The sequence below is a fragment of the Erinaceus europaeus genome, chromosome 7, assembly GCF_950295315.1.
Source record: "Erinaceus europaeus chromosome 7, mEriEur2.1, whole genome shotgun sequence".
In the NCBI taxonomy this organism is placed as follows: domain Eukaryota; kingdom Metazoa; phylum Chordata; class Mammalia; order Eulipotyphla; family Erinaceidae; genus Erinaceus; species Erinaceus europaeus.
Window position 1 is genome coordinate 10,177,323 of NC_080168.1, and position 22,939 is coordinate 10,200,261.

General features: G+C 38.6%; 1 protein-coding gene across 7 annotated transcripts in view; it reads right to left on the minus strand.

Moving 5' to 3' along the window:
• Positions 1-22,939, minus strand: part of SPHKAP (SPHK1 interactor, AKAP domain containing) — a 127,150-nt gene that overhangs the window by 36,880 nt on the left and 67,331 nt on the right. For 5 of the 7 annotated variants that reach the window (XM_060193687.1, XM_060193693.1, XM_060193689.1 and 2 more), the window contains 2 exons: positions 4,140-4,199; positions 2,541-2,675 (listed from right to left, as the gene is read on the minus strand). In XM_060193687.1, the coding sequence (XP_060049670.1) occupies positions 2,541-2,675; positions 4,140-4,199 (195 nt within the window). The remainder of the gene's footprint in view (positions 1-2,540; positions 2,676-4,139; positions 4,200-22,939) is intronic. The other 2 variants (XM_060193690.1, XM_060193688.1) reach the window with 1 other exon arrangement.

Below are 22,939 nucleotides of genomic sequence, written 5' to 3' on the forward strand. Positions count from 1 at the left end.
CAACACTAGATGGCTCTTGGGAAAAGTATGTAGAATCTAAAGTGAATTTTGATGGGTGCTTTTTAATGGAGCCTGGATAATTCACTACTAACTGACCCCATTGAGTATATGTAATGATTTTGTGACACAATATTATCTCCCCATCTAGTTCTCACACTCTTTTGAATAGCATTTTCTGTGCTATTCATATTGCGAGTAATTCAGTAGGAGACAATTCACCTCCAACTCCAGTGTGAATAACGGAGCCCACAGATGACCAGTAGCAATTAGGTCACAAATGGGTACATGACACATGAGAATCAATGGCTCTCAATGGGAGTTTTGCTAGGAGCATCCTGGAAGTAAAGTCCACTCTGCCTTGCTTAATTTGAACCTAGAGAATCATTACCTTCTTGTGAGGGGAGCTTGTCTCATAATGGAGTGAACAGAAGGAAAAAAAATGGCTGTAAGAGAAAATAAAAATATGTCCTGATAACATTAAGTACGTCCTACCTACTGGAATTTTAGTTACATGAGACAGTTCATTCTTTTTGTACATAAGCCAATTTTCTCTCATGTTTAATTAGGGATCCTAATAGGTCTGATGCAGAAATAATCTTAAATTGAAGTTTGGAAATTATTTTTGGTAGTCATGGTTTTGCTTGGTGTAAAGAAAATGCTTAGAGCCTTTTCCTTTATGGGGGATTAGCTTTTCTCACTAAAGAAGTTTTCATTAGATTGACAGGGAGGGGCCAGGTGGTGGTGCACCTGGTTGAGCACACATGTTACAGTGCCTAAGGACCCAGATTCAAGTCCCTGGTCCCCACCTGCAGGGGGAAAGCTTCAAAAGTAGTGGAGCAGTGCTGCAGGTATCTCTCTGTCTCTTTCCCTTTCTTTCTTTCTTTCTTTCTTTCTTTCTTTCTTTCTTTCTTTCTTTCTTTCTTTTTTACTTTTATATATTTATTTATTTTCCCTTTTGTTGCCCTTGTTGTTTAACATTGTTATTGATGTTGTTGTTGGATAGGACAGAGAGAAATGGGAGAGGAGCAGAATACAGAGAGGGGGAGAGAAATATAGGCACCTGCAGACCTGCTTCACTGCCTATGAAGCAACTCGCTGCAGTTGGGAAGCTGGGGGCTTGAACCTGGAACCTTATGCCGGTCCTTGAGCTTTGTGCCACCTGCGCTTAACCTGCTGTGCCACCGCCTGACTCTCTCTCTTTCCCTTTCTATCTCCCTTTTCCTTTCAATTTCTGGCTATCTCTATCCAGTAAATAAATAAAGATAATAATTTTTTTTAAGTTGACAGAGGTTATTTGTTTTAGCTTGGATTAAACTATAATGGACTGTGCATATCATTTCCCCCTTTTATTGTGGGATTAATGTTTTACATTCAACAGTAAATACAAAACATGCACAACATTTCTTAGTTTCCACATAATAATATAATCCCCACTAAGTCCTCTGTCCTCCTTTTCCAGGACCTGTGCATATAATTTTATGAAGAATATGGAGTTGAATAGGAGGTAGTTGGTGGGTTTATGAGATTTTTGATATTCTGAAGTATTCAAGAATAAAAAGTAATTTCTCAGAAAAACTAAGAAAACAACTTAGAGAAAATGTTTATAATTTATAATTTTAGTGTCTTTGTCACTAATAACATATCATCTTTTACAATTTCTGTCATAGGGGAGAAGAGAGAAAGCAGGAGAAAGACAGAGAGGAGGAGTGATATCACAACTTAACTCCATTGCTTGTGAGGCTTTAAAATTTTTTAAAAAAAAATTTATTCATTTATTTTCTCTTTTGTTGCCCTTGTTGTTTTTTATTGTGGTTGTAGTTATTCTTGTTGTTGTTACTGATGTTATCATTGTTAGATAGGATAGAGAGAAATGGAGACAGGAGGGGAAGACAGAGAGGGGGAGAGAAAGATAAGACACCTGCAGACCTGCTTCATCGCCTGTGAAGTGACTCCGAGCAGGTGGGGAGCCGGGGGCTCGAACTGGGATCCTTAAACTGGCCCTTGTGCTTCGCACCAAGTGCACTTAACCCACTGCACTACCACCCAACTCCTGAGGCTTTCTTTTTGCATGATTCTCCCGAAACAAGATCAGGGACTCAAACCTGCATCCTCATGCTTGGTGAGCCATGTTCCAGCCACATATCAACCAACATATCTGAAAAAATAGGAATTTATCTAATTTTATCTTTTAAATGTATGTCTATAAATTGATTACGGATCCCAGAAAAATAGCTTCATCTGAATAGTGCATGGATTTTGTCACACACATGACCCTGGTTCCAGCATAGTCCCCACTACACAGAAAGAAGCTTTTAAATCTCTCTCTCTCTCTGCTTCTACCTGAAAAAAAAATCTCACAGTGGAAAATATTGGACTAGGACAAAAACAAAGAAAAAAGCAGATGAAGGCAGTTTGTGAATACAGAGACATTGCTTATTATTTTGCTTTCTGAGTTTATGTGTGGCATCTACTTCAGTTGAGGTTCAGACTAGTTTGTGTTGACAGCTAACCACAGAGAACAACACTGGTGCTTTTCTTACCTGTGAAACTTCAAGATCAGACTGAAGATTTCCAGATGTTAATCCACTCAGAAGGACAATTTCATTTTCTTTTGGCTGTTGAACATTCATGGAGCTGATAAGTTTTGGAAGATCTGGTGAAACATTGACCAATTTCTGTAGAACAAGAAATTGTATTCACTCCTATGATTTCTCTTTACTAATACAGATTACCTACAACTTGCTAAAATAGTATACTCATATAGCTACTCATGGTACAGATGACTACACCTACCCAGATTACTAGAAAACTGTAAAGTTGAAAGACAAAGTTTAGGCTACAGTAGAATACTCTATCTTTTTATCATCTACATATTATGAAACAACTTTAGTTTTGAATTTTCAAAATTACTACTTCCTAGTCACTGTCACACTACCAGTATAAATAGTTACTTGGGAACTCTTGTCTCCTCTAAAGGCCTTTTATGCATAAGTACCCTGATACCCAAAAAAGGTGGTTAGTAACTTGTAAATGTTTACGTAGCAAAGTATTTATTCTCAAGTACAATAGAAGAAACTCTTGGATCATAAATTCTTCAGCCTACAATTTTTAAGATGTCAAATTGCTTCTGCCATTTCTCTTTGAAGCACTTAGTATCATAATTCCATCAAATTATATATATGTATGTGTGTGTGTGTGTATTTTAAAATCCCTCCTTCCTGTGGTGCATCCCGTGAGTACCCATTCATTGGGGAAACTGACGATCCTTCCTAGCCGACTGAATCCACATGGATCCCAGTCACTTTCAAAGCCAGCAACAAGCAGCTCCTGATGCTGTTGACTGGCTACGGAAGAAGGGCAAACGATAGAAGAAGAAAAATCCCTCCAGTACTAATCAGATCAATGTTATTTAAAACCCAGAGTAAATAAAAATGGATAATCTTTACAGAAAATGGAATTTGAGAAATTCAGCTACATCATTATCAAGAAAATCATAGGAACCACTGGGTAACAGTGCAAGTGGTGTTCTGTTATATAATTAACAATGTAACCCAAATGGGACGCCAGACCACCATCCACTTTCTATATAAAATAACAATCACACCACACTAATTTATTATTTCTATTTCACCTACAGGCTCTGGTTCCAAAAGACTGAGTGGTCTTCAATTCTGACATGTTGGCAAGAATTTATACTAATATGCTCACAGCCTTAGACAAATTTGGGATATTTGTTTGGGAAAGCAAAATAAGAGATTTGATAAGAATAGCAGGAAGGAGTAGACTTGAGAATCTGAGGAAAAGACTGGCTGGTATTCCACAAACTTGTTCAGGAATGTCATCTCTGACAGGGTGTTTGCTTGTGGAGAAGGAGAGAGAGTGCAGGAAAAAGTCATTTCAAGACATCAGTTCGAAAAAAAGTATTTGCCTGAAGAAGTAAGTTTTATAAATTATAGGCAAGGCCACCTGCAAGAGAAAGGTGACAGGAAATGCTGCAGGAAACAGACAATGCTAAAATTGTCCAAGAAAGGAGCCTCTTGTCCAAATGTGAATTATTCACAGATGAAGTCACTCTGGTTCTCCCCTGCATGCAGGCAGCCCTCACAAGTGTTCTGGAGAGCTGGCACTCCAAGTGTTACCTGCTGCAGGTGCTCTGGGCTGCACTCATCCTTGTTCACATCCAGGTTCACAAAGCAGATCTGGGAAAGAGATCAGGAATAGCAAATTCACTGAAATGTGAGCAGTCTTTTTGAAAAGCCAGATTAAAATAAATGACTTGAGAGTCCTACATAAATTTAGACAGTGGATCTGATATATCTTACCTTTAGGCTTTTAAATATTTATTTATTTATTCATTTATTTATTTTTGCCTCCAGGGTTATTCGCTGGGGCTCAGTGCCCACACTATGAATCCACTGCTCCTGGAGGCTACTTTTCCCTTTATTTATTTTTTTGTTTTCCTTGTTGTTTATTGTTGTTGTTATTATTATTGTTATTACTGTCATCATTGTTAGATAAGACAGAGAGAAATGGAGAGAGGAGGGGAAGACAGAGAGGAAGAGAAAGATAGACACTTGCAGACCTGCTTCACCGCTTGTGAAGCGACTCCCCTGCAAGTGGGGAGCTGAGGGGGGGGGGGCTTCAACCAGGATCCTTACACTGTTCTTTGCACTTTGCGCCATGAGTGCTTAACCCACTGTGCTAGAGCCCTGCCCCAGGCTTTTTTCATTTTTGTAATAATAAATGACTCAGGTAGCCATTTTCTTTCTTTAATTTTTTGCTAGGTAGGACAGAGAGAAATTGAGAGGGGGGTAGAAGATAGAGAGGGAGAGAAAGAGAGACACTGGCAGTGAGGCTTCAGCTTTCCACTGGGGAAGCTTCACCCTGGCAGGTGAAGAGTGGGGCTCATGCCCCAGTCCTTACACATGGTGGACTCCTGCCACACTAGACCCCGCCGGTGTAATACTTATGTAGTCTTTATTTCATTAAATTTTATGATAGAAAGACACAGTGGAGACCTACTCCATTCTGACCTACGTGGTGCCAGGTGATCAAACTTTGAGTCCCATACAAAGTACAAGATGTACCTCCGAGCTGTCACCCAGAACCTCCTTTAATTTATAAGAATTGGATTTCTCTCTGGCTCACTGTTTTATCTAATCTTGTATAGTTTGCCCCTTTTTTTATTTTTGACTAAGAATATAAATCAATAGTTATAATAGTCAATAATAACTGAGGAGACTGATGAAATATTTTATCAATATAAATAAGAAACACATTACATACATAAAACCATTACAATTAATATTAAGATAAAAGTAGGAAAAGAGCATGTTAAAAGCAGTATTAAATCAAATTGATGGGGTTTACAGTCAACAATATTTATACCCCTTCCCCATATTAGGGAGCTACTCTTTTCCCTGATCCAGCTTTCTGTTCCTTTTCCAGTCATGACATCATCTCCCCAGACAATAACTTGGATCCACCTGCATATCAGATTTCAGGTTCAGGGAGAAAAACAAACAAACTAGTTATAGGCACAGGCACTTTGGAATATAACTAAAATATGTCTACTAGCTATCTACAAAATGAAGGACACCTCAACTCTTCATCTGCACTATTCCAGCCTTAAGGTCCATGATTGGTCAACAATTTGTTTGGCTGTGTATGTTAACTCTCTTTTCAGCCACCAGGTTCTAGATGCTAGCATGATGTTAACCAGACTTCCCTGGAGAGACAACCCCACCAATGTGTCCTGGAGCTCTGCTTCCCCAAAACCCCCTTCTACTAGGGAAAGAGAGAGGCAGGCTGGGAGTGTGGATCCACTTGTCAATGCCCATGTTCAGTTGTGTAAACAATTACAGAAGCCAGACCTTCCAGCTTCTGTACCCCACAATGACCTTGGGTCCATACTCCCAAAGGGATAAAGAATATGAAAACTATCAGGGGAGGGGAAGGAATACAGAGCTCTAGTTGTAGGAATTGTACCCCTTTTGTCCTATGGTCTTGTCAGTGTTTCCATTTTATAAATAAATAAAATAAAATAAAAAGAAATTATCCCACTATAAAAAGCAATTTTAAAGAGGTAAGGCATATTCTTGAAAGATGGATGAAATTTATCAGTAGAGAATGTGATGGGTGTCCTTGGTAGGTTGAGGAAAGTTAAGTAAGTGCAGCACAAGCTAAAGAAACAGGCTATGAAGGTTGATATTTGACTCAGGTCTCAAGAAAGGGAAGTGCTAGAAACTTGACAAAAATGCCCCTTTTAACCTATATGCCTACTAGTACTTGTCCTTTCTGTTCTTTTTGATGTATGGCATTCTCAAAGATATGGATAATGTACAAAGAGTTGCCATGGGAAGATAAGAAACTGTACCCATGTTACAACAAATGCCTTATACATCATCTTCACCTCAATAAAACAATTTGAAAAAAAGAAAAAAAATTAAGTAAAATGGGTAAATTGTATAGTGACAATCAGAATTGGACATTAAGTGGTGAGCTGAAGATAGTATATATAAAGACAAAGATTTAGAATTATGTACAACTGAAATTAGTACATTGTTAAAATACAACATTATTTCAATAATTTTTAGAAATGAATAAGGTATTAGATTTTTTCTTAAATGAAATAACAGAACATATAAATTAACATGTTTTCTAAGGTCTTTTAAAGGTTTTTCTATATGTCGTATGCTGATATGAACATATGAAACTCAGAAACCTTGTTGTCTAGGTATTCAATCATATATTTTAATTTATATAGACACATGAAAATTTATAGTGCTTTCTAAAATTTTCCTTAATTGAGGTCTGCTTTGGAGTCAAGTTTCTCAGTCTATTTTTATTTTCCTCTCTCTCTTTTAGGTTAAAATTAGTCAAAAGAATTTGGGAAAGGGTTTAAACCAAAATAGTTAAGTATTACTGAGGATTTGAATCTCACTACTGTGTTAATTCCAAACAAGCTTTTCCCACTTTTTCTGGGTTCACACTTTTCTAGTCATTTATTCCTAAAATAGCACATCTGCTTTTAAAGAATGACTTTATGCTATGAGATAGGTGTCCATCGGTGTCTTTGGATGGAACTTGAAAGAATCTTGCTAAATAAGATAAACCACTGAGGAGAAGGATAAACAGCTGTCCACGAAGTAAAACTTGAACTGAGTTTGACGTGTTGCACTAAAGTGAAGGATTCTGGGGAAGGAGGTCAAGGAGGAGACTGGGGGGGGGGGGGGTTGGAATCCTGAAACATATTGGTTGCAAAAGACCTAGTTTGGGGTGAGAATGTTTCACAGATAGCTCTCAAGGGAAAATGAAAATTTGTACCTATTTGTCCATAATTGTACTGTATACCATTAGCATTCCTCCCCAATAAAATGACAAAAAAAACCCAAAACTCAGAATAAACAAAAGGACAATTGGACAGATATTTGAAGAAGGGGAGAGCATGAACTTTTACTTACAGACTTTCGCTCCTAAGTTCTTTCCATTGCGCTAATAATATGAATAAGTAGGAGGACTTGGACAGGAGTCCTTTTGCAGACAGCATAAATGAAAGCATATGTTTGTAATTCTTTTAAAAGGTTCAAGATGTGGATCAGTTGGAGAATATTTTTTTATCTAGTGCTTGAAACTACACTCTTGGGAAATTGGTTCAATTTCCATTAGTACTCAGGGACTTTTATAACTTGCAACTGGGATTTTAGTCATTGAATTGATTAAATGATTCCCCACTCACTTTGAAGAACAGGGCATTATCTTGCACCTGGACATCCCAAGGCTTTTATTATCTATTTCACAGCAAGAAAGGGGATAGCAGAAAGACCAAAAAAGACGAGTTTATCTACCTTCCAAATATTGCCATCAGTTCTCTGAAGCCAAACTTTATTTTCATTCACTTTGGTTTATAGTTTGGAACTCTTACTACATTTGAGGAAGTTCATCACATTTGATACCTGGGTAATGATGTAACTAAACAAGATATAGACTAACTATCAATACTTGTTTATACTTGGCACAGATCACGGTAGGTGACAAACCCATTTGGGAGCCTGATTACATAGGTCCAATGTCAGCAGACTTTCTTTTTTAAGGAAGAGGATAACAAATCCTAAATTAAGGTGTGAAATGGAAGATTTGTCTATATAGGAAAAAATATGAAATCACAGCCATTAGTAAATAATAATAGGCTGATAAATATTAAAACTTGGTAACTTTCAGAAAAATAATATTTTAACCAGTCAACTTTTCTTTTTTAAATATTTATTTGCTTATTTATTATTAGATAGAGACAGAGAGAAGTTGAGAGGGGGAGACAGAGAAGGAGAGAGACAGACAGACACCTGCAGTCCTGCTTCACCACTCATGAAGCTTCCCCCTGAAGGTGGAGCCAGGTACTTAAACCTGGGTCCGTGTACACTGTAATATGAGCACTTTACCCTGTATGCCACTGCCTGGCCTGGTCCAGTCAACTTTTCAATATACCTCCGTAAGAATTTTTCTCTATTTTTGACTCTATAACCTTTAATCACTTCTTTGTGTGCTAACAATTTTATAATATCATTTTCTCTAAGGATAATAGAAATATAATTTAATATTACTCAAATATAGATTGAATTTTGTCATCTGAAGATTTTTTATTTGAATTATATGCATTACCATCTGCCCAAACAATATTTTTAGTTCACCTCCATGTTAGCTATCAAACTCAAGTAAAAATTACTAAGGACATGGGTTCCTAGGAACATACCTGAAATAGACTTCTGATTCTTTCCACCCTTAGATCCCTATTCTCATCTGCTCTATTCCTACTTTTTGGTGCCTGTTTAATATTAATTTGTCCCACCTTATATATTACTACCTTTCAGCAACAAAGTTTCAGATGCTACTATGTTTCCATCCTGACTTCATTGGGCAGATTGACTCAATAATACTTCCTGGAACCTAACCATTCCAGAGCCCTACCCTACTAAGGAGAGATAGAACCAGGCTAGGGGTAAGGAGCCATCTGCCAATGTCCATGTCCAACAAAGAATCAATTACAGAAGCCAGAACTTCCACCTTCTGTATCCCAAAAGGAATTTTGGTCCATAGTCCGTCCCAGAGGAGGAGAAATGCTAGGAAAAGATGACCAGAGGGCTCTGAACTCCAATTTCATCAGGAACTGGAGACAGAAAATGAAGGACATTCAGAAATAGTACTAGGCATAGGGGTGACTTAGAAAGGAAGGGAGGGCAGGACCATTGGGGAAAAATGGGCAAAAATATACAAATACAGATAGATAGTTAACAGAAATAGTAGTCAGCCCATATCTGTGAATTAGTTGTGTTGCGCTACTAAAATATTCTGTAAAGCTATTTATACTTACTGAAAAATTTAGTGCCCACAGGAAATTTGCTGTTTTCTCTCTTTGATATTATGGATTACTCAAGTGAGCTCAGTTACTTCCTATATTTATAAATCTCTATTCATAGTGGAACAAAATGAAACATCACTATATAATGACATAAGATATATGTTGGTCAAAGGTTATTTTCATGAAAAGTTGATATTAGAATGTAATAAAATGGGGCTGGGAAGTGGCACATCCAGTAAAAAGTACACATTACCATGTGCAGGGCTGAGGGTACAAGCCCTAGATTAGCAAGGGGCAAACTTCCCAAATGGTGAAGCAGTGCTGCAGGCATCTATCTCTCTTTCTCTCCCCAAGTATCTCCCTTTCTCTATCCCTCTCCATCTCTTTCTTCTCTCTCAATTACTTTATATTTCTACTAATAGGAGAGAGAAAGAGAGAGAGAGATTGAGGCAAAAAGGAGCAAAGAAATGAAGGAGAAATGGCTGCCAGGAGTGGTGAATAACCCCAGTGATAATAAAGAAAACAATCAAATAAAACAAAAAATACATAAGTGGATGGTAAGGCATAACAACCTTCTGTAAAGTAACAGTTTAGGGTTTTATTTGAATATAAAGTGAGTCAGAAAATTCAGCAGTACTATGTAATGCTAAAAATTTTGGCCTTTTGAAATGAAACTATGTCAAAAGAAATGACAATAATTTTCATAGTCACATATGTTGTATGTATACACATTTAAAAAAAATTTTCATGTTAGTCAACCTTTTTACTGTTCATATAACCTAAAAGCAAAAGCTGAGACATGCCATTGTATTATGACCATTCTAAGGGGAAGTCACTCTGTAAGAGGCTACAACACAGTGGGGATTTAGCAGAAGATGCTGAACCTCTGACTTTCTGGGTTGGATATTTTTTTCATCTTCCTGAAGCTAATTGAAACCTCATATTATCTTATGGAGAATGATTTAGAAACTAAAAGCATGCTACTAAATTATCTTTAAAACTCAGGAATTTGAGGACTTGCACAATAGCTCACTTAGCTGATGTGCTGCTTTGTCACATGAGAGACCTAAGTTCAAGCTTGGCCTTTACTTTGTTAAAGGAAGCTTTGATGCTGTGATCTCTTTACTTTCCCTCTCTGCTTCTCTATCTCTATCTAAACAATGAAAAGGACATCTAGCCATCTGGATCTTTACTATAAGCCAATGTAACCATTTTCATTATCTTAGAAGAAACCCAACCCCTTCTTACATCAGTTTCTAACAGTGTGACCATCTGGCCATGTGGTAATGACAGGCAGGATCTTGTAATTCGATGGTATCAGAATTCTCATCCACACGACTTCCAAAGAGCTAATTGCCTCCTTTCTAAACCATTCCAAAGGATTCTGCTAGATAAGGGAACTTGACCAAAATTATCTTTGAAAGAATATGATACTTTCCTTGATTAGTACTTCAGGTTGATGACAGCTAGAAAGGCAATTTATATGTCAAACTTGTAATGCCATTGTGCCCGCATGAATTTTGGAACTTACTTGACTGAAATCATCCTGCATTTGTATCCTATTATTATGGCTTTGAAATGATTGTAGTGATTGCTCAAAGTGAAATATGCAGTCTTATTTACACTTATGATTGTTACATCTCTCTCTTGTTTGATCATTAATGATTAAAAATATCCTTGAAATGTTCTCTTGAATGATTCACCTTGTGAGAAGAGACAATATATGGTACAAGAATTTCTAAGCAGCAACACACACACACACACACACACACACCTCAACACACACACACACACAAACACACACACACACACATCAGGCCAAAAATTTTTAGCCTAAAATAATTATAGTACTCAAGATTTTTACTTATTACCTTGTGATTTTATTGTTTTAAAACACATTTCTTTTAGGGGACCAGGTGGTGGCACACCTGGTTGAGTGCACATGTTACATGTTACCTGGAGGGGGAAAGCTTTGCTTTTTTTTTTATTGGATAGGACACAAAGAAATTGAGAGGGAAGGGGAAGATGGAGAAAGATAGACTCCTGAAGACCTACTTCATCCTGTGAGAAGTGACTCCCCTGCAGGTAGGGAGCTGGGGGCTACAACCAGGATCCTTGTGTGGGTCCTTGAGTTTCATACTGTGTGTACTTAATCCAGTGCACCACCACCTGGCCTCCTTGCTTTGCTTTTCTAAAGAGCTGACAAATGTTTGACTCTCTCTGAATTGCCAACCACCCATCAAATATTTCTCAACCACCAGGACCAGAACTTTTGCAATTTCTAGTCGGTTGTGAATAACAGGCTATAGTAAAGTGGAATGGCAAATTAGGATTTACAGGACTAAAAATACTGTTAGTAATTACAGCTCTGAGAAAAACAAATACTAGATTTATGGAGGAACCAATATCATTCTCACAAAAGATGCCAGATTCCTCTTCAGACGGGAAAAAAAAAGGCAATCTAGCTGTCCAGTATTCAAATACCAGGCAAGGGGAAATGCTGTGGAACGTGTAATTTCTTAGGAATCACTGAGTAGCTAAATTAGAAGAAACGAAGAGGTACAAGAAGAAAATACTTTCCTAAAATAAAACAAGAAAGGGGAGTTTGTGGGACATGGAAGTAATGAAGTCAGCTTGACACAAAATCTATAGTCAAGGGTTGGAGTCAGATGAACTAGAGATCACCAAGTTATAGGGTTTTTTTGTTTGTTTGTTTAGTTTTTTGCCTCCAGGGTTATTGCTGGGGCTCAGTGCCTGCACCATGAATCCACTGCTCCCAGAGGCCATTATTTCCTCCTTTTTTGGCCCTTGTTATTGTAGCCTCATTGTAGTTATTATTATTATTGTTGATGTCATTTGTTGTTGGATAGGACAGAGAGAAATGGAGAGAGGAGGGGAAGACAGAGAAGGGAGAGAAAGATAGTCACCTGCAGACCTGCTTCACCGCCTATGAAGTGACTCCCCTGCAGGTGTGTGTGTGTGTGTCAGCTGTTTGAAGGACTTCCCTTTCCACCATCAAGACTGTAACTGGGGAGCCAGGGGCTCAAACTGGGATCCTCACTCTGGTCCTTGCACCTCATGCCACGTGCATTTAACCCGCTGCCCGACCCCCCAGTTACAGTCTTGATGGTGGAAAGGGAAGTCCCTCAAACAGCTGACACACACACACACACACACACACACACACAGAGAGAGAGATTTCTTAAGCAGAACAGTTGTAGTCTTGTTTTTATCCAAGTTATGATAATCATGCAGAGAAGCGTTGATAGTACCTGATTTCCAAAATACCAGCATTTAATCTAGAGCAGGAAAAATAAGCCTATTTCCCCTATAGAGGGCACATAGTAAATTTTTTTTTTCTGCTTCCAGGTTTATCACTGGAGTTTGTGTCAGCACTACGAATCCACTGCAGTTGGCAGCCATTTTTTTTTTCCAATTTATTGGATAGGACAGAAAGAAATTGAGAGAGGAGGGGGAGATTGAAAAGGTGTAGGGGCTGGGTAGTGGTGCATCTGGTTGAGTGTACATGTTAAAATGTGCAAGGACCAGAGTTCAAGCCCCCAATCTCCATGTGCAGGGGGAAAACTTTGCAAGTGGTGAGGCAGAGCTGCAGGTTGTTGCTCCGTTTATTTCCCTCTCTGACTCTCCCTTCTTCTCAATTTCTGACTGTCTCTATACAATAAATAAATTAATTAATTAATTAATATAATACAAAGAATTTAAAAGAGAGAGAGATGAGTGGCTGAGCAAGTAGTGGTCTATATATACAATGAAATACTCCTCAGCTATTAAAAATGGTGACTTCACCATTTTCAGCCCATCTTGGCTGGACCTTGAAAAATTCGTGTTAAGTGAAATAAGTCAGAAACAGAAGGATGAATATGGGATGATGTCACTTTCAGGCAGGAAGTGAAAAACAAGATCAGAAGAGAAAATACAAATAGAACCTGAACTGGAGTTGGTGTATTGCAACAAAGTAAAAGACTCTGGGGTATGTGTGGGGGGGGAAGAGTACAGGTCCAAAAAGGATGACAGAGGACCTAGTGGGGATTGTATTGTTATGTGGAAAACTGAGAAATGTTATGCATGTACAACTACTGTATTTTCTGTTGAATGTAAAGCATTCATCCCCCAATAAAGAAATTTAAAAAAATAAGAGAGAGAGAAAGAGAGAGAGAGAGAGAGAGAGAGAGAGAGAGAGAGGGAGAGAGGAACACCTGCAGACCTGCTTCACCATCCTCCTTGCAGGTGGGAAGAGCCAGGGGCTCAAACCCAGTTCCCTGCAAAGGGCTTTGTGCTTAGTATCATGTTCCCTTAGGTGGGTGTGCCACCACCCAGCCTCCCACAGTAAATGGTTTAGGTATATGGGATATAGGGTTTTTATTGCATTCTCTCAGCTCTGCAGTGAAATGGAAGGTTCACAGACACTGTGTAAAGAGATGAGTGTGATTGTTCCCAATGAAGTTTTACTTATAAAAATGGGCAGAGGGCTGGATTTGACTGTATTTTGCTAAATTGCCGCTCTAGAAAAGCACGTACATGAAATCATAATGCTTTACATTCTCAGCCAATCCTTTAGTTGGCAAGTGATGTGACAGGAAAAGGTCGCTCGGAAAATGAAACCAAAGGATTTGGTTCCAGGTCACAGGTCGCTCGGAAAATGAAGCCAAAGGATTTGGTTCCAGGCACAATTGCACTACTATATGATGCTGGACAAACATTAAACCTTTTAGCATCTGTGCATACTTTGGCTGTTTCACTAGGCTTCTGTAAAATTGCAGTGAAATAACTATACTAGTTGAAGCACTTTTTAACATAAAACTTTGCAAAAACAGTTATTAATGGGCAACAGATGAGTCTAAAATCATTAGCTATCAAACATGGCATTGGTAAAAAGAATGCACATTTGTGAGCTCACTAAGCAACAATTACATCACTGAAGAGTTCAGGCTTATCAGTTACTTTCATAACTGAAGAAGGCTAGAAATAACTGCACACAGAACAGAAAGGGCTGAAGAAATAAATTATGTTCAGACTGCCCAGATCTTATTCCTTACTGCACCACTTACAAATAGCGTGACTCAAGGCAGCATGGCCTGAAAAAACTAATAAGCTCTACCCGGTAGAGATGACTGAATTAATGAATACACTTAATCTCAGCAAAGATGCTAACAATTCTATTTTTTTGGATCACTCTACCAGGAATTACTTCTCTGATACTGCTTCTCTGTGATATTCATTATTTTCCACAGAACTTTTTGATATCGTTAGAGATAATTCCATTTCTTTATTACTAATATAAGAAAGTTACTTCCTCATTGAGAAAGTCAGGCAATATCTGTATACTGTACAGTTGGGTTCTGTGACAACAGGATAACTCAGCTCCAATGCTCCCAACAGCCTCTTCTCTCCCTTTTCTTTTTTTTTTTTTCCTGATAGGGACAGATAAAGAGAAATTAAATGTGTGTAAGAGAGAAAGAGAGAGAGAGAGAGAGAGAGAGAGAGAGAGAGAATAGAATGAGAAAGAGAGAAAGGTAAAGAAAGACATATGCTGCACTGATCCACTGTTTATGAAGCTTGTCCCTTAAAACTGGGGACAGGAGTTTGAAGAAAGGTTCTCACACATGGTAATATATTTGTTCTATGTTGTGAGCCACTGCCTAACCCCTTGAGTAAAATTGTTACCTCCCTGTCATGGGTGTACTATCCTGAGCCCTTCCCGACCTCTGTGAATTGGGTCCTCAATGCCCTGTCAACCCCTCATCTCCTTGACTTTGTTGCAACAGACCACACCTAGTCCAAGTTTCTTTATATTTCCTTTCTAATTATTTGGTTTGATTCAATATGGCATTGAGAATTTGGGAGGGGTGGGGGGAGATAGGGAGAAAGTCAGAGAGATAGCTGCAACCTTTGTTCACTGCTTATGAAGCATGCAAATAGAGACTGGGGGCTTGAACCTGGGTCCTTGCACATTGTAACATCTGCACTCATCCAGGGGTTCCACCACCCAGCCCCTTCTCTTTCTTTCCTTGCATCTTAGTTCCATTCTCTAGTTCTGCTTGTCCTTCAGGCTTGTGTCACTGCACAAGACTCCTTCAAGTCCTATCCAAGATACGGTGAAGGGTCTTTCACTGGCCCTTACATACGAGTAGACGAATAGTATTCTATTGTGTCTATATGCCACAGCTTTCCTATCACTGGGCATCTGGTTGTTTCCACATTTAGGTTCTTACGAAGAGTATTGTTATGAATACAGATGGACATAGATCTCTTCAAATATGTGTTTATTTCCTCACTTTCAGTAAATCCCTACAAGAGGACCTGCTCCATCATAGGACAAGGTCCATTTCTAATGTTCTGAGCACCATTCAGACTGTTTTTCACAGGGGTTGAACCTATTTACATTCCCACCAACAGTGTGGGAGGGTCCATTCCCCTCCCCCAACTCCCTGGCCAGCCCTTATTGTTTCTGTCTTTTCTTAAATTCTCACAGGTGTCAAGTGGTATCTCATTATTTTATTTGAATTTTTCTGATAATCACTCTCATATATTTATCTTTTTTTTTTCTTTGTTTGTTTTAACTAGAGTTCTGCTAAATTCTACCTTCTGGTAGAACTGTGGTTTGAATCTGGAATCTCTTATGCCATAGCCATGAAGGTCTTTCTGCATAACCACTATACTATTCCCTTTCTTGTACATTCTTTCTCAAGTGAGATAATGAACAGCTTCTTGGTACATTATTAACTGATGCTTACTAGGGATAGCATATAGAGGGAAACATTGACTAGAACATGACAAATATCTGCCTATTTTACCTTGCATAGTCAGCATGTTTTATTAATTATATAGTGGATTGTCTAGCTAGTATTAAAGTCCTTTTAAAATTCCATATAGAAGTTACTATTGGGGCCAGGTGGTGGTGCACCTGGTCAAGTACACACATTACAGTGAGCAAGGACATGGGTTGAAAGCTTCAGGGGGAAAACTTCAGGAATAATGAAACAAGGTTGCAGATGTTTCTCTGTCTCTTTCCCTCTTTACCTCCCCCCTCAATTTCTGTCTCTATGCAGTAATAAATAAATAATATTTTTAAAAGAAAGGTTACTATAATTAACGGAGTGTTCATACAAGTAGGAAAGTAGACAAATGTTTGTAGGTCATTTTTAACTAATTATCAACACATTAAAGGTTTCATGTCCATTCATTTCACAATTCTATGTATTTGTACAAAATGATGTTTATAGTAAATTAGTCAAGAATTTTTGGATTTTGTTTTCAAATGATGTGATGTAAATTTTCATGCAACACAAAAATTTATTATTTCTGAATTCTTTTGAATAGGTCTGTGGACTTTTGTCTTAAGCAATTCCAAGATGCTCGCTGTTGATTAATTTTGAAAAGTGTTTTCATAAACTAAGATCCTAACTGTGTGTGTTCTAAGCAAATTAATTCCCCCTTCAGTTTTTGGGCACATCAGGAAAGCGTGAGTCCAATTTTTTTATTTTCTTTTTTTAAATAGTTTCTTATTAAACCAAAGGCTGTGAAGGATGGAAGTTGTGGAAAGGACTTTTTTTTTTTTGCAGGTAAACTTACTGAAAGAAGAAAAACAGTCAACAGAATTGAGTTGTCATAAGAATAGCTTGAAGCCTGTGACATTGATTGATGAATGCTCTTTGCAGTTAGTTGCTAAGGTAAACTAAAAATATACCACTAGTTCTTTTTCTTCCTAGGTAATTCAGCAGAGTGTGTTTTCAGAGTATGCATTAGAACAACAGCAATCTGCTGAGTTAACAGAACGCCATACTGAAGGTCAGTGTAGGGGAAGAAACTGGAGCATTATGCTGTTTTTACTAATTAAGTAAAACATCATTTTGTTTCAACACTGCACTGTCTAGAACAACAAATGTACATTTGAAGAGAGTCAAAATTGAAAGGAATTGTACCACTTACATAGACTAAGCTGAATCCACAATGAGCGAAATAAAAAATTGGACTTTCTTCTACCTAGGCCAAACCCAGATTCTTTACTGGATGTGAGAAGTTGAGTTTACTAAGCTGACCATGACCACATCACTCCATTTTTGCTAAAGTAAATGTTTCACACTCAAGAAGTCAAGTCAATAGCCTCGGAATCTACTTCCACACCCAATACCCAGAGTAGTGCATCAGAGATTATTTTTCCCCATGGAGGAGAGGTAGTTTATATGAAAGAATTCATTCTGAGTTCTTTATAAACCAACTTAGACTAAATGAAGCAGAGTTTGAGGGAAATTCAATCCTATGGTTATTTTTAAAAACAACAGCACAGGGACCAGCAAGATAGCCCACTTGGGGGCTAGCCTTTTACTGCCAGGTTCTAACTATCAAAGCCCTTAAAACCACATGTGAGGAGGGCTGAAGAAGTGAGGAAAAACTGTGATGTCTCTCCTTTTTCTCTTTCTCTCTGCCTTTCTGTTATCTGAAAAATACAACTAGGTGTGAAGTTCCAGTGACAAAAAAAATAAAAATAAAAAAGCTTTCTTAATTAAGAGCATAAAGTTAGCTCGTTAGTTTACTAGAGAGAATCAGAAAAGTAGATAGCTAAGAACAACACTCATGGGGGCAAAGCAAAACAAAATCTGGTCTGAAAAAGTGCATTTTCCCAAATATAACTAGATCAGGCAAGTGAACAACTTATAACTAAAGATGTTATTTGAAGCAAGAAAGTGTTCGGCTGGCAGATTATGGAATCTAAAGGTCAGGGTGTGATATTAAGTACAGGCAACTTAGCAGATCAGGAAATGACACAGTCAGAGAGAACTCTGCTAAGAACAGTGTCAACATACTAAATGCAGAGAAGCAAATCTATGTGTTTTGAGAAGAGAGAACAAAGACTTCACACTACTAGGGGGAGACATTTTACTAAAGCAGCATATACGAATAAAAAGCACAAACACATGGGCCAGGGTTTGGCTCAGAGTTAAGAGAAAATGGCTTCCAGGTTGCGACTCTGTGATCAATCCCTGGCACTTTATAAGAAAATTGAAGCACCACCTTGGTGGCTTTCTATGCCTCCCACTTGTACCCCCATCTCCCCCAACACACACTTTAAAGAAGTTTGGGCAGTATGGTGTCTTTCATTTCTATCTATGTATCTATCTACCTATCTATCATCTATCTATCTATCTATCTATCTATCTATCTATCTATCTATCTATCTATCTATCTCTTTTTAAGGAGGACTAATGGTTTAAAGTAAATACAGTCAGTTGTTGGTACATAGGTAGAATTTTCTCAGATTTCTACAAAACACTCTCAGCTTCAGTCTGGGTCCTCCTCTACCATCTCGCACCAGGACCTGAAAGTCTGCTCCCCACCACCTCCTCACATCTTCCAGAGTCCTTTGCTTTGGTACAGTGTACTAAACCCAGTCCAAGTTGTACTTTGTGTTTTCCCTTTCTGTTCTTATTACTAACTTGTGTCCATGAGTGGGCTCCTCCCATATTTATCCTCTTTCTGGCTTATCTCACTTAAAATGATTCCTTCAAGTGCCATCCAAGATGGGGTGAAGAAGGAGAATTTATTATTCTTAATAACTGAATAGTATTTCAATATTTATATAAACCACAACATTTTTAGACACTCATCTGTTGTTATCTATGTCTTTTTCTGTCTGAAAAAGTTGGCCTGGAACAGTGAAGCCCTGGTGATGACCAAAAAATTAAACTGCTAAGAATCAAGGTACAATTATATAAACATAGCATATATCCAAAGGACACATAGTATACATACAAAGATACAAATAAAGTGAAAGGAAAAACATAAAAGAACATAGACCACCACCACCAAAAGTGTTGTGCTATCACATAAAGCACAAAAAAGTGATAGTAGAAATAAAAGTAATTTTATAATGACAAAAGTGACAACACACCAGGATATGAACATATAAAAATATCTAAATTATGAAAATCATATATATAGATTTTGTTTACATATATAGAGAGGCAGAGAAACAGATAAAAAAAAAACACCACAGCACATAAGTTTTCTTTTCAGTGTGAGGAGGCAGGGCATCTTTGCATCTGTGCTGCACACATGGCGCTGCACTATCCACGTGAGCTCATGTGCTAGTCCTCGGATATTTTCACTCACCACACTCTGCTAAGAATGTATCCATTCAATAATAACCACTTGCTCTACTAGGCATGGGCAGTTTTACAAAGAGCACAACATTGAAACAGTTCACAAACTGGCTGTCACACTTATAAAATTAGAAATACTGGAAATGACATTTCCAGCTATTAATATGACAGAAAGGACTTGACAGTCCCTCCCCCTAAACTGTTCTAATGGCAAATAATAGTTAAATTTAAAAATATATATATATTTATTTTTCCCTTTTGTTGCCCTTGTTCTTTAACATTGTTGCGGTTATTGATGTCATTGTTGTTGGATAGGAAAGAGAGAAATGGAGAGAGAGGAGGGGAAGACAGAGACGGGGAGAGAAAGACAGACAGCCGCAGACCTGCTTCACCACCTGTAAAGCGACTCCTCTGCAGGTGGGGAGCTGGGGGCTCGAACCTGGATCCTTATACTGGTCTTTGTGCTTTGTGCCAAGTGCGCTTAACCTGCTGCACCACTGCCTGACTCCCAAATTTCTTTTTTAAAGTATTTTCTTTTAAAAATATTTTATTTATTTATTTATTTCATATTGGACAGAGACAGAGAGAAATTTAGAAGGGAGGGGGAGATAGAGAGCAAGAGACAGACATCGGCAGTCCTGCTTCACCACCTGTGAGGCTTCCCTCCTGCAGGTAGGGACCAGGGGCTTGAACCTGGGTCCTTGTACACTGCAATGTGTGCACTTTACCAGGTGTTAGCTTTCTCAATGGTTAACTTTCTCAATGACTGTTTTGTATTAATAGAACTCGACTGAAAAAATCTAGGAATTTTGGAGGTTGCAGGCTGGGTCAATGATAGTTTAGGATATCCTATCTTAAGGTGGTTTGAGGTATGGAAATATCACGCAGAAAGGAATAAAGATATTTGAGGAATGGTAACTATTCCACATAACATGAAGGAAAAAAAATACTTAATAGCAAATTTGAAGTGAACTGATGGGGAAGAGTATTGAAGTACATACTGGCCACATGAATACTCACTGAATTTATTTTATCTTTTGGGACTCTTGTTTAACTTCAATGAGTGAATTACTGAATATGGATAAGGACCAGGGTTTAAGCCTCTGGTCCCCACCTCCAGGGGCTAAGTTTTACTAGAGGTCTCTCTTTATCTCTCCCTCTTTTTAAATTTCTCTGTCCTATCAAATAAAAAGGAAGGAGAAACAGACAGGGGAAAAAAATGCCCAATGAGAGGAGTTGATTTATAGTGCAGTCACCAAATCCTAATAATAATTCTGTTGGTTTTAGGAACAAACTGATTAATGAATTAAAAGAAAGTGAATTGCCTGTTTACTAGAACTGTTTATAACAACGCCCACACAAACATACACACACACACACACACACACACACATCATGTATTGGCACACATTCACTCACACACACTATTAAATAAATAAATTCTAATTCATACAATAAGTGTAATTCGTGCCCATTCCTACACTTTCTTGGATAGGTGAGCCTTTATTCAGAAGGTATCCTGGACACGTTTGGATTGTCTTTTAAACTCTTCATTTCCAGTCATTCCTTCTTGAATATGCAACTAAAGCGCCCCCAGGAAGGGAGATGAAGATCATCTGGGGAAAAGGAAAGTTATAACCTGTAGATCAGCTGTAGCAACTGAGTGTGACTTTGTCTCTACTCCCATCCCCATGCACTAACTACAGCCAAGAGCCATTGCCAATAATACCTTGCTTGCTACAACAGCCAAGTGAATGTGGGTGGCATCTAGCAGGAGACACCAGGAGTGCTGCTAAGCCTGCTCACATGCGTAGAAAGTCCTCCCCTGACTACTCTGCCACTTGAGGGAGACTGGTCCTGAAATAGTGTGGCCTAGAATGTTCCCAGCTGTGACCAAGGCCTGTGAGCTCAGACTAGCAGGTACGCAGAGCTTACTCAGGCTCCTGCACTAAATGTGAATATACATGGGCCCTGGGTCAGACTGATGTGGTTGGTAAGCAGTCAACTGTATATTTTCTTCAAGTTTGGGAACTACAGTCTGTCCTACCCTGGCTTTCTAGCCCTAGTCTTAACTCTGAGTACATCTTCCCAGACAGTATGCCTAGTTCACCTCGACGTTAACTATCAAGCTCCGGCAAAAATCACTAAAATCATGGGTCCCAGGGAGCATACCTAAAATAGACTTCTTAGCTTCTTACCACCCTAAGATCCCTATTCTCACCATCTTTGTTCCTACTTTCTGGCTCCTATTTATTAAACATTTTTCCTGTTCATAACTTACTGTCTTCAGACATCAATTTTCAGATTCTACTGATTCCATCCCTATGGGGAGATGACCTCACCAATGAGCCACAGAATCCCACCTCTCCAGAGCCCTGCTCCACTACAGAAAGAGAGAGACAGGCTGGGGGTATGGATTGACCTGTCAACACCCACTTATATCAGAGAAGCAATTATAGAAGCCAGCCCTCCTACCTTCTGCACTCCAAAAAGAATTTTGGCCTATACTCTCAGTGGGGAAGAAATGTTAGGGGAAGATGGTCACAGGGCTCTGAGACCCAATTACATCAGAATCCAGAGAGAGAGAAGAGGAAATAAAAGAAAGACACTTGGAAGTAGTAGAAGGTGTACCTATGAGTTAAAATGGGGGGAAAGGCAGGGCCATAGAAAGAAAAGGGGAATTGCTTCTCTGCTGGGCGTTGACAGGTTGATCCATACCCCCAGCCTGTTTCTATCTTTCCTTAGTGGGGTAAGGCTCTGGGGAGGTGGGGATCCAGGACATACACACGGTGAGGTCACCTGCACAAGGAAATCGAGTTGGTCTCATACTAGCATCTGCAAATTGGTGGCTGAAAAGCACTACGATATAAAGCAGAACAAATTGTTTAATAATCAGGAACCTAAGAATATAAGAATATAACAGATGAATAAGAATACATAAAGAATACATAAACATAAGAATATAACAGATGAAATTTGGGGTCTTCATGTTGGAGGATACTAGGAATTCTATTTTAGGTATCTTCCAAGAGGCCATGACTTTACTAATTTTTGCTTGAGTCCGACATTTAACATGTGCTAGCATGATACCCTGCAGCTTTGGAGTTGGTGTGGGACACTGGGATCAGTGTTGGAATACTTATCACAGTAACACAGCAGTCAGCTTAAACAACTTTTTCTGTCTACAAATTCTTCCTTGTCTGGCTTGTCTTTTTCCTGCTTCCCCATAGTCATCCTGTAATGAATTTCAAATCTCACTCTTTTCTAAAACCATTTTATTTACTGAATGGAGAAAATCGGAAAGAAATCAATAAGGAGAGGAGAGGGAGAGAGAGAGGAGACAGAGGGAGAGGGAGAGGAGACAGAGGGAGAGGGAGAGGGAGAGGGAGAGGAGACAGAGGGAGAGGGAGAGGGAGAGGGAGAGGGAGGGAGAGGGAGAGGGAGAGGGAGGAAGAGGGAGGGA